At 49.0% G+C, this 15,070-nt stretch overlaps 1 protein-coding gene across 3 annotated transcripts in view; it reads right to left on the bottom strand.

Annotated features, from left to right (window-relative positions):
• HGSNAT (heparan-alpha-glucosaminide N-acetyltransferase) overlaps positions 1 to 14,391 on the bottom strand; it is a 123,221-nt gene extending 108,830 nt beyond the window's left edge. The window contains exons 1-3 of one of the 3 annotated variants that reach the window (XM_063919976.1): positions 13,765 to 14,391; positions 4,416 to 4,528; positions 3,924 to 4,091 (exon numbers count right to left, since the gene is read on the bottom strand). In XM_063919976.1, the coding sequence (XP_063776046.1) occupies positions 3,924 to 4,091; positions 4,416 to 4,528; positions 13,765 to 13,882 (399 nt within the window). In that variant the 5' untranslated portion in view covers positions 13,883 to 14,391. The remainder of the gene's footprint in view (positions 1 to 3,923; positions 4,092 to 4,415; positions 4,529 to 13,764) is intronic. The other 2 variants (XM_063919974.1, XM_063919975.1) reach the window with 2 other exon arrangements.
• Between the last annotated feature and the right edge of the window lie 679 nt (positions 14,392 to 15,070).

The following is a 15,070-nucleotide window of genomic DNA, read 5'->3' as shown; positions in this document are numbered from 1 at the left end:
GTGTCTGCTGAGGAAGTCTGCTTCCCAGTTGTCCACTCCCGGGATGAACACTGCTGACAGTGCTATCACATGATTCTCTGCCCAGCGAAGAATCCTTGCAGCTTCTGCCATTGCACTCCTGCTTCTTGTGCCGCCCTGTCTGTTCACATGGGCGACTGCCGTGATGTTGTCCGACTGGATCAACACCGGTTTTCCCTGAAGCAGAGGTTCTGCCTGGCTTAGAGCATTGTATATTGCTCTTAGTTCCAGAATGTTTATGTGAAGAGACGTTTCCAGGCTCGTCCATACTCCCTGGAAGTTTCTTCCTTGTGCGACTGCTCCCCAGCCTCTCAGGCTGGCGTCCGTGGTCACCAGGATCCAATCCTGTATGCCGAATCTGCGGCCCTCCAATAGATGAGCACTCTGCAACCACCACAGAAGAGACACCCTTGTCCTTGGAGACAGGGTTATCCGCAGGTGCATCTGAAGATGCGACCCTGACCATTTGTCCAACAGATCCCTTTGGAAAATTCTTGCGTGGAATCTGCCGAATGGAATTGCTTCGTAAGAAGCCACCATTTTTCCCAGGACTCTTGTGCATTGATGTACAGACACCTTTCCTGGTTTTAGGAGGTTCCTGACAAGCTCGGATAACTCCTTGGCTTTTTCCTCCGGGAGAAAAACCTTTTTCTGAACCGTGTCCAGAATCATCCCTAGGAACAGCAGACGAGTTGTCGGCATTAACTGGGATTTTGGAATATTCAGAATCCACCCGTGCTGTTTTAGCACTTCTTGAGACAGTGCTAATCCCATCTCTAGCTGTTCTCTGGACCTTGCCCTTATTAGGAGATCGTCCAAGTATGGGATAATTAATATGCCTTTTCTTCGAAGAAGAATCATCATCTCGGCCATTACCTTTGTAAAGACCCGAGGTGCCGTGGACAATCCGAACGGCAGCGTCTGAAACTGATAGTGACAGTTTTGTACAACGAACCTGAGGTACCCCTGGTGTGAGGGGTAAATTGGAACGTGGAGATACGCATCCTTGATGTCCAAGGATACCATAAAGTCCCCCTCTTCCAGGTTCGCTATCACTGCTCTGAGTGACTCCATCTTGAACTTGAACTTCTTTATGTACAGGTTCAAGGACTTCAGATTTAGAATAGGCCTTACCGAGCCATCCGGCTTCGGTACCACAAAAAGAGTGGAATAATACCCCTTCCCTTGTTGTAGAAGAGGTACCTTGACTATCACCTGCTGAGAGTACAGCTTGTGAATGGCTTCCAAAACCGTCTCCCTTTCGGAGGGGGACGTTGGTAAAGCAGACTTCAGGAAACGGCGAGGTGGATCTGTCTCTAATTCCAACCTGTACCCCTGAGATATTATCTGCAGGATCCAGGGATCTACCTGCGAGTGAGCCCACTGCGCGCTGTAATTTTTGAGACGACCACCCACCGTCCCCGAGTCCGCTTGAGAAGCCCCAGCGTCATGCTGAGGCTTATGTAGAAGCCGGGGAAGGCTTCTGTTCCTGGGAAGGAGCTGCCTGTTGCTGTCTCTTCCCTCGACCTCTGCCTCGTGGCAGATATGAATAGCCCTTTGCTCTCTTATTTTTAAAGGAACGAAAGGGCTGCGGTTGAAAAGTCGGTGCCTTTTTCTGTTGGGGAGTGACTTGAGGTAGAAAGGTGGATTTCCCGGCTGTAGCCGTGGCCACCAAATCTGATAGACCGACTCCAAATAACTCCTCCCCTTTATACGGCAAAACTTCCATATGTCGTTTTGAATCCGCATCGCCTGTCCACTGTCGCGTCCATAAAGCTCTTCTGGCCGAAATGGACATAGCACTTACCCGTGATGCCAGTGTGCAGATATCCCTCTGTGCATCACGCATATAAAGAAATGCATCCTTTATTTGTTCTAACGACAGTAAAATATTGTCCCTGTCCAGGGTATCAATATTTTCAATCAGGGACTCTGACCAAACTACCCCAGCACTGCACATCCAGGCAGTCGCTATAGCTGGTCGTAGTATAACACCTGCATGTGTGTATATACTTTTTTGGATATTTTCCATCCTCCTATCTGATGGATCTTTAAGTGCGGCCGTCTCAGGAGAGGGTAACGCCACTTGTTTAGATAAGCGTGTTAGCGCCTTGTCCACCCTAGGAGGTGTTTCCCAGCGCTCCCTAACCTCTGGCGGGAAAGTGTATAATGCCAATAATTTCTTTGAAATTATCAGCTTTTTATCAGGGGCAACCCACGCTTCATTACACACGTCATTTAATTCTTCTGATTCAGGAAAAACTATAGGTAGTTTTTTCACACCCCACATAATACCCTGTTTAGTGGTACCTGTAGTATCAGCTAAATGTAACGCCTCCTTCATTGCCAAAATCATATAACGTGTGGCCCTACTGGAAAATACGGTTGATTCGTCACCGTCACCACTGGAGTCAGTGCCTGTGTCTGGGTCTGTGTCGACCGACTGAGGCAAAGGGCGTTTCACAGCCCCTGACGGTGTTTGAGTCGCCTGGACAGGCACTAATTGATTGTCCGGCCGTCTCATGTCGTCAAACGACTGCTTTAGCGTGTTGACACTATCCCGTAGTTCCATAAATAAAGGCATCCATTCTGGTGTCGACTCCCTAGGGGGTGACATCCTCATATTTGGCAATTGCTCCGCCTCCACACCAATATCGTCCTCATACATGTCGACACACACGTACCGACACACAGCAGACACACAGGGAATGCTCCTAACGAAGACAGGACCCACTAGCCCTTTGGGGAGACAGAGGGAGAGTTTGCCAGCACACACCAAAAGCGCTATATATATCAGGGATAGCCTTATAATAAGTGCTCCCTTATAGCTGCTTTATATATATCAAAATATCGCCATAAATTTGCCCCCCCTCTCTGTTTTACCCTGTTTCTGTAGTGCAGTGCAGGGGAGAGACCTGGGAGCCGTCCTGACCAGCGGAGCTGTGAGAGGAAATGGCGCCGTGTGCTGAGGAGATAGGCCCCGCCCCTTTTCCGGCGGGCTCGTCTCCCGCTATTTAGTGAATCCAGGCAGGGGTTAAATATCTCCATATAGCCTCTGGGGGCTATATGTGAGGTATTTTTAGCCTTTATATAGGTTACATTTGCCTCCCAGGGCGCCCCCCGCCAGCGCCCTGCACCCTCAGTGACTGCGTGTGAAGTGTGCTGAGAGGAAAATGGCGCACAGCTGCAGTGCTGTGCGCTACCTTTAGAAGACTGCAGGAGTCTTCAGCCGCCGATTCTGGACCTCTTCTGACTTCAGCATCTGCAAGGGGGCCGGCGGCGCGGCTCCGGTGACCATCCAGGCTGTACCTGTGATCGTCCCTCTGGAGCTGATGTCCAGTAGCCAAGAAGCCAATCCATCCTGCACGCAGGTGAGTTCACTTCTTCTCCCCTCAGTCCCTCGTTGCAGTGATCCTGTTGCCAGCAGGACTCACTGTAAAATAAAAAACCTAAGCTAAACTTTTTCTAAGCCGCTCTTTAGGAGAGCCACCTAGATTGCACCCTTCTCGGCCGGGCACAAAAATCTAACTGGAGTCTGGAGGAGGGTCATAGGGGGAGGAGCCAGTGCACACCACCTGATCTGGAAAAGCTTTACTTTTTGTGCCCTGTCTCCTGCGGAGCCGCTATTCCCCATGGTCCTTTCAGGAACCCCAGCATCCACTAGGACGATAGAGAAAGACAGATATGGATGACTGGATCATGCTTTGTGTCTCCACCATCCACCATCTCTTCGTAAGGAGCTACACAGTCAATGGCTGCTTTACTATTACCGATGACAGTGCTACCACCTTACATTAGCCACATGCACGACCCCACTAGCAATTATATTTGAAGCGAGTGGGGGAAGGCCAGTGCAGTCACCCAAAGTGCAATGATACTCATGAGGCTCTTGCAATTTTGCTAACCTGTAGTGAACTGCTGGGTGCCCGCCACAATGGAAAATATGCACGCAGTGTGCCCGGCTGTCCCTGGCTCTCCTCCTCCAGTGCTCTGTCGGTACTGCTATAGGGACACTCAATAGAGAATGAGACATCATGATGTCTGATCCTTCGGCAGCCGTAGGAGCACAGGAACTGAAAAAGAAGATCAAGCCCAGACCACCCCAGCCAGAGCAGAGAAAATAATTAAGAACAAAGACGAAGCATAGGAGGACCAATGCGCTTTCAAACAGGGCACCAAAATGTCTACCCATGGCTCTGTAGTCTGGGATATTCAAAGAAGTGCTTTATCAGGCTGTGAGCAAAACAAGACTCGTTTGCATAGGTTGCAATTTTATACTGAGTGAAGATAACACCAACCACCTCTGGACCATACCATGGGTTATGCCGTCACCATCCAGAGCTTCCCCTTCATGTACTTTACAATAGTGTTAGAAAGAGTTTAAAAACAAACTATACCTGGTAGCACTGATCAGAACGCCAATAAATGGTAAGCTTCTCAATGGGCAATTCATAGTTGATTAATAGAATAGCTTGATCCATTTTTAGATGTGCTGGTCTTCTTGAATAACCTTCATTAAGAAAAACAAATTGAGATTGCTTATATAATAAAAGACTAACGCTAATCTTCACCTCTATGGGGGGAATTCAAGTGTTTTGCAAGCCAGCGGCCACTAGATGGCGCCGACAGAGCAATTCAAATGTTGGTACTGACATTACGGTTATGTTGTTCCGGAATTTTGAGTGGCTGGTAACCAGTCTAGACAGAATACTTATCCTGTAATTATACATTCAGATCACTGTTCTTTTTTTTTTGTGGCAGCTCAAAAATATTCAGTCAATGGCAGAATGTAATTCATATGCAAATGTAATGTAAAAATAAGATTTTACTTACCGGTAAATCTATTTCTCGTAGTCCGTAGTGGATGCTGGGGACTCCGTAAGGAACATGGGGAATAGACGGGCTCCGCAGGAGACATGGGCACTTTAAGAAAGAATTTAGATTCTGGTGTGCTCTGGCTCCTCCCTCTATGTCCCTCCTCCAGACCTCAGTTAGAGAAACTGTGCCCGGAAGAGCTGACAGTACAAGGAAAGGATTATGGTAATCCAGGGCAAGATACATACCAGCCACACCAATCACACCGTATAACTTGTGATAAACTTACCCAGTTAACAGTATGAACAACAACAGAACATCAGTTCAACCCTGATGCAACTATAACATAACCCTTATTTAATCAATAACTATATACAAGCATTGCAGAAGAAGTCCGCACTTGGGACGGGCGCCCAGCATCCACTACGGACTACGAGAAATAGATTTACCGGTAAGTAAAATCTTATTTTCTCTAACGTCCTAGTGGATGCTGGGGACTCCGTAAGGACCATGGGGATTATACCAAAGTTCCCAAACGGGCGGGAGAGTGCGGATGACTCTGCAGCACCGATTGAGCAAACAGGTCCTCCTCAGCCAGGGTATCAACTTATAGAACTTTGCAAAAGTGTTTGAACCTGACCAAGTAGCCGTTCGGCAAAGCTGTAATGCCGAGACCCCTCGGGCAGCCGCCCAAGAAGAGCCCACCTTCCTTGTGGAATGGGCCTTAACTGATTTTGGCAGCGGCAATCCAGCCGCAGAATGAGCCGGCTGAATCGAGTTACAGATCCAGCGAGCAATAGTTTGCTTTGAAGCAGGAGCACCAAGCTTGTTGGAAGCATACAGGATAAACAAAGACTCTGTTTTCCTGACCCTAGCCGTTCTGGCTACATAAACCTTCAAAGCCCTGACCACATCAAGCAACTCGGAATCCTCCAAGTCAGTAGTAGCCACAGGCACCACAATAGGTTGGTTTATATGAAAAGATGAAACTACTTTCGGCAGGAATTGTGGACGGGTCCTCAATTCTGCTCTATCCGCATGGAAAACCAGATAGGCGCTTTTATGTGACAAAGCCGCCAATTCTGACACACGCCTAGCCGAAGCTAGTAGTAAGACCACCTTCCACGTGAGATATTTCAATTCCACCGTTTTGAGTGGTTCAAACAGTGGGATTTCAGGAAACTCAACACCACGTTAAGATCCCAAGGTGCCACTGGAAGCACAAAAGGGGGCTGAATATGCAGCACTCCCTTTACAAACGTCTGAACTTCAAGTAGAGAAGCCAGCTCTTTTTGAAAGAAAATGGATAGGGCCGGAATCTGGACCTTAATGGAACCCAATTTTAGGCCCAAAGTCACTCCTGACTGTAGGAAGTGAAGGAAACGGCCCAGCTGGAATTCCTCCGTAGGGGCATCCTGGCCTCACACCAAGCAACATATTCTCGCCATATACGGTGATAATGTTGAGCTGTCACGTCCTTCCTAGCCATTATCAGCGTAGGAATAACCTCATCCGGAATGCCTCTCTCTGCTAGGATCCGGCGTTCAACCGCCATGCCGTCAAACGCAGCCGCGGTAAGTCTTGGTACAGACAAGGCCCCTGTTGCAACAAGTCCTATCTTAGAGGTAGAGGCCACGGGTCCTCTGTGAGCATTTCTTGCAGATCTGGATACCAAGTCCTTCTTGGCTAATCCGGAACAATGAGTATTGTTCTCACTCCTCTTCTTCTTATGATTCTCAGCACCTTGGGTATGAGAGGAAGAGCAGGAAATACATAGACCGACTGGAACACCCACGGTGCCACCAGTGCGTCCACAGCTATCGCCTGAGGGTCTCTTGACCTGGCGCAATACCTCTGTAGCTTTTTGTTGAGGCGGGATGCCATCATGTCCACCTGTGGCAGTTCCCACCGACTTGCAATCTGCGTGAAGACTTCTTGATGAAGTCCCCACTCTCCCGGGTGGAGGTCGTGCCTGCTGAGGAAGTCTGCTTCCCAGTTGTCCACTCCCGGGATGAACACTGCTGACAGTGTGCTTTCGTGATTCTCCGCCCAGCGAAGAATTCTGGTGGCTTCCGCAATCGCCACCCTGCTCCTTGTGCCGCCTTGTCGGTTTACATGAGCCACAGCGGTGATGTTGTCTGACTGAATCAGAACCGGTTGGTCGCGAAGCAGGGTCTCCGCTTGACGTAGGGCGTTGTATATGGCCCTTAGTTCCAGGATGTTGATGTGAAGGCAAGTCTCCTGACTTGACCACAGACCTTGAAAATTTCTTCCCTGTGTGACTGCCCCCCACCCTCGGAGGCTTGCATTCGTGGTCACCAGGACCCAGTCCTGAATGCCGAATCTGCGGCCCTCGAGAAGGTGAGCACTCTGCAGCCACCAGAGGAGAGACACCCTGGCCCTGGGGGATAAGGTGATTAACCGATGCATCTGAAGATGTGTCATGAGTTCCTGAGCTTTCTCTATCGGGAGATAAACCCTTTTCTTGTCTGTGTCCAGAATCATGCCCAGGAAAGGCAGACGAGTCGTAGGAATCAACTGCGACTTTGGAATATTTAGAATCCAGCCGTGTTGCCGTAACACTTCCAGAGAACGTGCTACGCTGGTCAGCAACTGCTCTCTTGACCTCGCTTTTATGAGGAAATCGTCCCAGTATGGGATAATTGTTACCCCTTGCTTCCGCAGGAGTACCATCATTTCCGACATTACCTTGGTAAATATTCTCGGAGCCGTGGAGAGACCAAACGGCAACTTCTGACATTGGTAATGACAATCCTGTACCACAAATCTGAGGTACGCCTGATGAGGTGGATAATTGGGGACATGAAGGTATGCATCCTTTATGTCTAGAGACACCATAAAATCCCCCCCCTTCCAGGCTTGCGATGACCGCTCTCAGCGATTCCATCTTGAACCGGAACCTTTTCAGGTACATGTTCAGGGATTTTAAATTCAATATGGGTCTGACCGAACCGTCCGGTTTCGGTACTACAAACATGGTCGAATAATAACCCCTTCCTTGTTGAAGGAGGGAACCTTGACCACCACCTGTTGAAGATACAATTTGTGAATTTGCAGTTAACACTATTTCCCTCTCGTGGGGGGAAGCCGGCAGGGCCGTCGGTGAGGGGGCATCTCCTCGAAGTCCAGCTTGTATCCCTGAGACACAATATCTATTGCCCAGGGATCCAACAGGGAGTGAACCCACTTGTGGCTGAAATTTCGAAGACGTGCCCCCACCGGGCCTAGCTCCGCCTGTGGAGTCCCAGCGACATGCGGTGGATTTTGTAGAGGCCGGGGAGGACTTCTGTTCCTGGAAACTAGCTGTGTTGTGCAGCTTCTTTCCTCTGCCCCTGCCTCTGGCAAGAAAGGACGCACCTCGGACTTTCTTGTTTCTTTGTGATCGAAAGGCTGCATTTGATAATGTCTTGCTTTCCTAGGCTGTGCAGGAATATAAGGCAAAAGATCAGAATTACCAGCTATAGCTGTGGAGACCAGGTCCGAGATCCCTTCTCCACACAATCCTCAGCCTTCCATATGCCTCTTAAGTCGGCATCACCTGTCCATTGCATATTCTACAGGACACGTCAAGCAGAAATCGACATAGCGTTGACTCTAGAACCCAGTAGACTAATGTCTCTTTGGGCATGCTTTTTTATATATATATATCTAAGACAGCATCTTTAATATATATATATATATATATATATATATATATTATATATACTAGGCTCTCAATCCCTGCTGATAAGGTACCTGTCCACGCTGCTACAGCGCTATAAACCCATGCCGACACAATCGCCAGTCTGAGTAGTGTACCAGAATGTGCACGCTATCTGCAGGATCCCTGAGGATAGCTGTTAAGTCAGCGCTACCTTTTGGGCAAACTTGACACCCTAGGGGAAGATTCCCATCGTATCCTGGCCCTAGTAGGGAAAGGATACTCCCTGAGAATTCTTTGTGGGAAACTGCAGTCTCTTGTCTGGAGATTCCCGCTCTTTTTCATCATGAGAGGAGGGAAATTTACCTCAGCTTTCTTCCCCTTAAACATGTGTACCCTTGTGTTAGGGACAGATGAGTCATCAGTGATATGCAAAACATTTTTTATTACAATAATCATATATTGAATACTTTCCTGCCATTTTGGCTGTAACTTTGCATTATTGTAATCGACACTGGAGTCAGACTCCGTGTCGATATCAGTGTCTATTATTTTGGATAGTGAGCATTGAGAGACTCTGAAGGTCTCTGCGACATAGGGACAGACATGGGTAGATTCCCTGTCTGTTCCCTAATCTTTTGTGCAATAAATTCACCTTAGCACTTAATTACACATATCCAAACAGGTGTCGGCGTTGTCGACGGAGACACCCCTCACACACACATTTGCTCCATCTCCTCCTTAGGGGAGCCTTTTACATCAGACATGTCAACACACACGTACAGACACACCACACAAGACAATTCCCCCACAAGGCCCTTTGGAGAGACAGAGAGAGAGTATGCCAGCATACTCCCCAGCGCTATTAACCCAGGAATAACACAGTAACTTAATGTTAACCCAGTAGCTGCTGTTTATATTGATTTTTGCGCCAAATTATGTGCCCCCCCCCTCTCTTTTTACCCTCTTCTACCGTGTATCTGCAGGGGAGAGGCTGGGGGGCTTCCTCTCAGCGGTGCTGTGGAGAAAAAACATGGCGCTGGTGAGTGCTGAGGAAGAAGCCCCGCCCCCTCGACGGCAGGCTTCTCTACCGCTTAAATATACATTTTCTTGGCGGGGGCTCATACATATATACAGTGCCCAACTGTATATATGTTCACTTTTGCCAAAAAGAGGTCCAAATGCTGCCCAGGGCGCCCCCCCCTGCGCCCTGCACCCTTACAGTGACCGGAGTATGTGAGGTGTGTGGGAGCAATGGCGCACAGCTGCAGTGCTGTGCGTTACCTCAGTGAAGAGCAGAGTCTTCTGCCGCCGATTTCGAAGTCTTCTTGCTTCTCATGCTCACCCGGCTTCTGTCTTCCAGCTCTGCGAGGGAGACGGCGGCGCGGCTCTGGGATCGGACGACGAGGGTGAGATCCTGTGTACAATCCCTCTGGAGCTAATGGTGTCCAGTAGCCTAAGAAGCAGGACCTATCTTCAGAGAGTAGGGCTGCTTCTCTCCCCTCTGTCCCACGATGCAGGGAGTCTGTTGCCAGCAGAGCTCCCTGAAAATAAAAAACCTAACAAAATACTTTCTCACAGCAAGCTCAGGAGAGCTCACTGAAAGGCACCCAGGTCGGCCGGGCACAGATTCAAACTGAGGTCTGGAGGAGGGACATAGAGGGAGGAGCCAGAGCACACCAGAATCTAAATTCTTTCTTAAAGTGCCCATGTCTCCTGCGGAGCCAGTCTATTCCCCATGGTCCTTACGGAGTCCCCAGCATCCACTAGGACGTTAGAGAAAATACAGATGTGAGATTATCAGTAATTTCAATGTTGCATATAATACACACTACTGTATTATGTTTTGTTCAATACAAAAAACACCCTTTTTGGGATCTTACAATGTACCTATCTCCAAAGTAATCTCTTTGTGGATGTCCCAGCGCTTTCAGCTGGCCATACACCTAACGATTTATTGTCCAATCTGGCTGGTTGGAATGAAAACCTGGTAAATATGACTATTTGCTCCAAAATGCTGGGAAAATGATAAACACGGTTGTTCCGACAAATAGGTTAAACCAAATGAAGCAATTTATCTGATCAACCATTTTTGTCTGTTTTTCAGTATTTGGGAGCAAATAGTCAATTGTAATTTGCTCCCTTACATGACCATATTTTCTTTAGGTGTATATCCAGTCCTTAAACTTAGCATGTCTAATGGTGCGAATACACTTGTGCGATGCCCCGTAACCCAACATCGTGGGGCATCGCACCGGCAGAACTGGTGCGATCAAATCGCACCTGAACTGCCAAAGTGGTTACCATGCGATAGATCGCATGGTAATCACGTGATGGGCACGTCACCGCCGAGTGGGAGCGGCCTCTGGTTGCTCCTGGCGGGTGCCCATCGCACATCGCAGTGCGATATATCTCATGTGGGTTTAAAACCACATGCGATCGCACTGCGACGCGAGAAATATTACATGCAGCACATAATATCTTGAGACGAGATATTCGACCGGCATGCCCGCGCATCGCGTCGAAAGGTACCTTATATGTGCATACAATCCTTCGATTTCTCTCACAGATGCGGTCGAAATCGAAGGATAGTACCGATAATCTGACAAGTGTATGGGCACCATTAGACTGAGCAGAACTTCTTCCCACCCTCCTGCATTACATCACCTCCTACAATTTCACTGTCTATTAACGGCACAACTATCTACTCTGGCCCTCAAGTACGCTGTTTAGAGGGCTAAAGGTAAAGCAGGTGAATGTTGCAGCTTAAATGCATCCATGGAAACAAGGTATATCATACCCCTTTCACATCGCACAAATAACCCGGTATCGACCCGGCATATTGCCGGGGCGACACGTGTCAGTGTGCGGTGTGAAAGCACCAAGTCCAAATTCCCGGGTCGCCTGACCCAGTAATTCAACCCGGGTTAGAAGCAGTGTTATTCCCGGGTTGAATACCGGGTCAGTGGCTGCGTAAACGGATTCCCGGGTCGATGTGACCCGGGACCCGTTTACTAGATAGGGAGAGGCGGCGCGGAGATGAGCTCATCTCCCAGCACCACCTCCGGCTCCGCCCCTGCTGCAGGCTCCACCCCTGCCGCTATGGCAACCGACCCGGCATATTGCCGGGTCGGACAGCCAGCCAAAAGGGGTAGGAGAGTCGTCAATGCTGGATCCCACCTGGGAAGGACCCGTTTCCAATTCCCGGGTGGGATCCGGCATTGAAGATGTAAAAGGGGTATAAGAGTAGTACTTGTGCTGCATCCACCATTCTATGGCTAAGGGCCTAATTCAGATTTGTAAGGAATTGCGCAACTGCAGATATGCGGCTGCGCAATTCATGTAATTATAATTAAAATGCAGCAGGAAGTGGCTTTAGGCGATAGATGCCTCCTGCATGCATCTACGAGATCTGAATGCTGCGTCTGAGGATGCAGCCTTGGATCACCATCGCGACCATCGGTTTACAGGCACTGGTCAGCCTGTGTAAACTGAAGTTTACTTAGGCTGGCTGTCGGATCCAGACGCCCGGTTACAGTCAGTCTGCGCGTCAATCATGCTGTGGCTAACAGCGATATCGCAGAACGGGTCTCGTGTCTGTGCAACCCCCACAACCATCTGATTTGTACATAAAGCATCGGGTTTACACATACAAATCTGAATTAAGCCCAAAGTCTGGTTTGCTATTAGTCATCATCATTGTGCACTTTCCCTATTCTGAATCTAGTTCTGCAGCATTGACATACCATCACTGAACTGTGCCTATGCGAGGAAGCCCTGTTATAACTCTGTTAATTCTCCTGTCATAAAAGTGGATGCAATTGAAATGTGTACAATTTTGCATGGCACGGTTGGAGCAATGGTTAGCATTGCTGCATCATAGAACTGAGGTCTTGTGTTCAATTCCCACATCAGCCTAACTCTGGCGTTTGTATATTCTCCCCGTGTTTTCATGCGTTTCCTCTGGGTACTCCAGTTTCCTCCCACAATATAATGGTAGATAAACTGGATCCTGACAAAAATTAACCCTAGTGTGTGAGTAAGAAATAGATTGTAAGCTCCATTGGGGCAGGCACTGATGTAAAGGACTAAACATTCTCTGTAAAGCGCTGTAGAATATGTATGTGCTATATAAATAACTAGTAATTTATCTATCTCCAGACATAGACAGTGCAATAAACATGCAATATATGATCCACAAACAGGTGTATGTTCAACTCTGCATCTGCTACTGGAACTTGCATTGCTCACTGTTATAGGCCCTACACACTTGCCGATGTGTGCGGCAGATATGAACAATCTTGTTCAGTAATGAACGAGAAATTGTTCATATCTTTCAGTGTGTAGGCACCAACGATGCGCAGCCCCACGGTCGTCCATCGTTGGTGCCGGCTCGTTTATGCCTGCAAGCCAATATGGACAATATCGTCCATATTAGCATGCAGGGCTATGGGGCCGGGTGACGTCAGGGAGTGAAGAAACTTCACTTCCCCTGTCAACAGAACCCCCCCACCGCCGGGTCATCCAATCGGCCGTCGGGCACCTCAGCATCAAACCGGCAGGTGTGTTGGGCTCATTACATTGTGGCAGTAAATATATTCAAGCTTATCACAAAGTGTGCACAGGTTTCATTACAAATGATCTAATTAGTCATTTAAAGTTGCACTACCACCTAATGAAGGCATGTCCAAACTGCGGCCCTCCAGCTGTTGAGAAACTACACATCCCAGCATGCCCTGACACAGCTTTAGCATTCACTGGCAGCAAAACTATGTCAAGGCATGCTGGGATATGTAGTTTCACAACAGCTGGAAGTGCAGTTGTTCCCAAACTGTGTGCGTAGGCAGCAGGGGTGCTTTAGGCAAGGTTGGTGGTCAAAGACTAAATCAAATTATTTATGGTTAAAGTGATAGATAAAACCAGTGCTAGTGGCTGCATGGACAATCAGAAGCACAACTGTACACAACCACATAACTGAACCTAAGGAAATACCTCCCAACATGACCCATTTCAGGTTGCTCTGTTCCTGGACTTCTCCTAATTTATGATTGCCATCACCTGTGTTGAACTAGTTAAAAAATAAGAAAGACATTTCAACACAGGTGATGGCAACTGGTAAGGGGCATTGTGCCAGTCTCTGGGTGACGGGTAATGGGCAGGGTGACAGGCTCTGGTGGTGACCGGTAAGGAGCAGGGTGCTCGTCTCTAACTGATGGGTAAGAGGCGGTGTGCCATGGTGAAAGACCCCCCAGCCCCTGTAGGACACTTACTCTCCGCCTGCGGGCTGATGGAGGAGCTGGTGCAGCCGACCAGCAGCAGAAATAGAATCAGGGCGGACACAGGGAGCAGGCAGGGGCCAGAGGTGCCGTGGGGCCGCGCCAGCCTCATCCTTTTCCCGTTTCCGGTGCTGCTGTTACTCTCGTCCTCCTGGCAGCTGCTTTGCTGCTTTTTCCAACTCTTCTTCCTCCTCCGTTTTCTTACTTCCTCCCTGTTTTCCAGTGTTTGCCCGGAGTAGTATCAGCAGCAGGTCCACGCCCCCTGTGCTGTGTGTTACATGAGTGTCTCTCCGCCTTATGCTGCATGTATCCTTGTCCCATATGTAAACAGTCACTATGTATAACGCTGCACTGTTATCCCGGAGGCGCTATCAGCACAGTCTTCTTGTGTGCGCGGCTGCGCGCTCCACCCTCTCCATCATGTGCAACAGTGCAACACTGAACACACCCGGCAGCAGCTATGCGCCGTATGCTCCTGCTGACAGCTTTCGCCCCACCCCTCCGCTCCCGCACCAGTCACATGATGAGCGGCTACACGGAGCTGCCGCAGACCGGAGTCCGCCCGTGCAGCCGCCTGCCAGTGAGGCAGCCGACAGATGAGGGGAGAGGACTACAGCGAGTCAGCGACCAATCAGCGTGAGAGAGAGCAGCGCCTGGTGTTGGGTTGCACGAAACGCACTATTTATTAGTGCTGTGTGGAGTGGACGGTGAACACGAGAACTGCTGTGCTGTACTGTACAGAGCAGTGACCAGTGCTCAGCTTTTTAAATAAATGAAAGCTGAAAATACACAGAAATAAGATCTTTTTTATACTAATAAAGTGTGTCTAGTAATATTAAGAGACCCTTTACGTCAGGAGGAGCCACGACACCAGGGGGAGGAGCTAGGCCAGCGGGATAGTTCCTCTACTATCCACGCCACCAACTATTACCTTTAGTAATCCCGCAAGGGTACTTTTCGGGTACCCTGTTCGGCTGTAGCTCCTCCCCCTGGTGACGTGTCTCCTCCCCTAGTGACGACAGAAGGTCCATTCTTCCACTCCGATTTAGAACCAACCGTAATATTATACTCAGCCATACAAATGGGATGTTGCTTTACCGGTGGTCAAGATACTGACGCCGGCAGCAGGATTGCCAGCAAACGGGCTATTCCCACTCTTGGGTGTCCATGACACCCATTGAGTGGGAATAGAACCTGTGGTGAGTGCTCTCCCTCCCCCCATCCCCGCTGACATTCAGGTGGTCGGGATCCCAAGCGCCGGCATTACAGCCCCAACCCATATAAGTACGAGCAATAGACT

Source organism: Pseudophryne corroboree, chromosome 1, assembly GCF_028390025.1.
Source record: "Pseudophryne corroboree isolate aPseCor3 chromosome 1, aPseCor3.hap2, whole genome shotgun sequence".
Taxonomy (NCBI): Eukaryota; Metazoa; Chordata; class Amphibia; order Anura; family Myobatrachidae; genus Pseudophryne; species Pseudophryne corroboree.
Note: the sequence above shows the minus strand (reverse complement) of the source record. Positions and strands in the feature narration are given on the sequence as shown.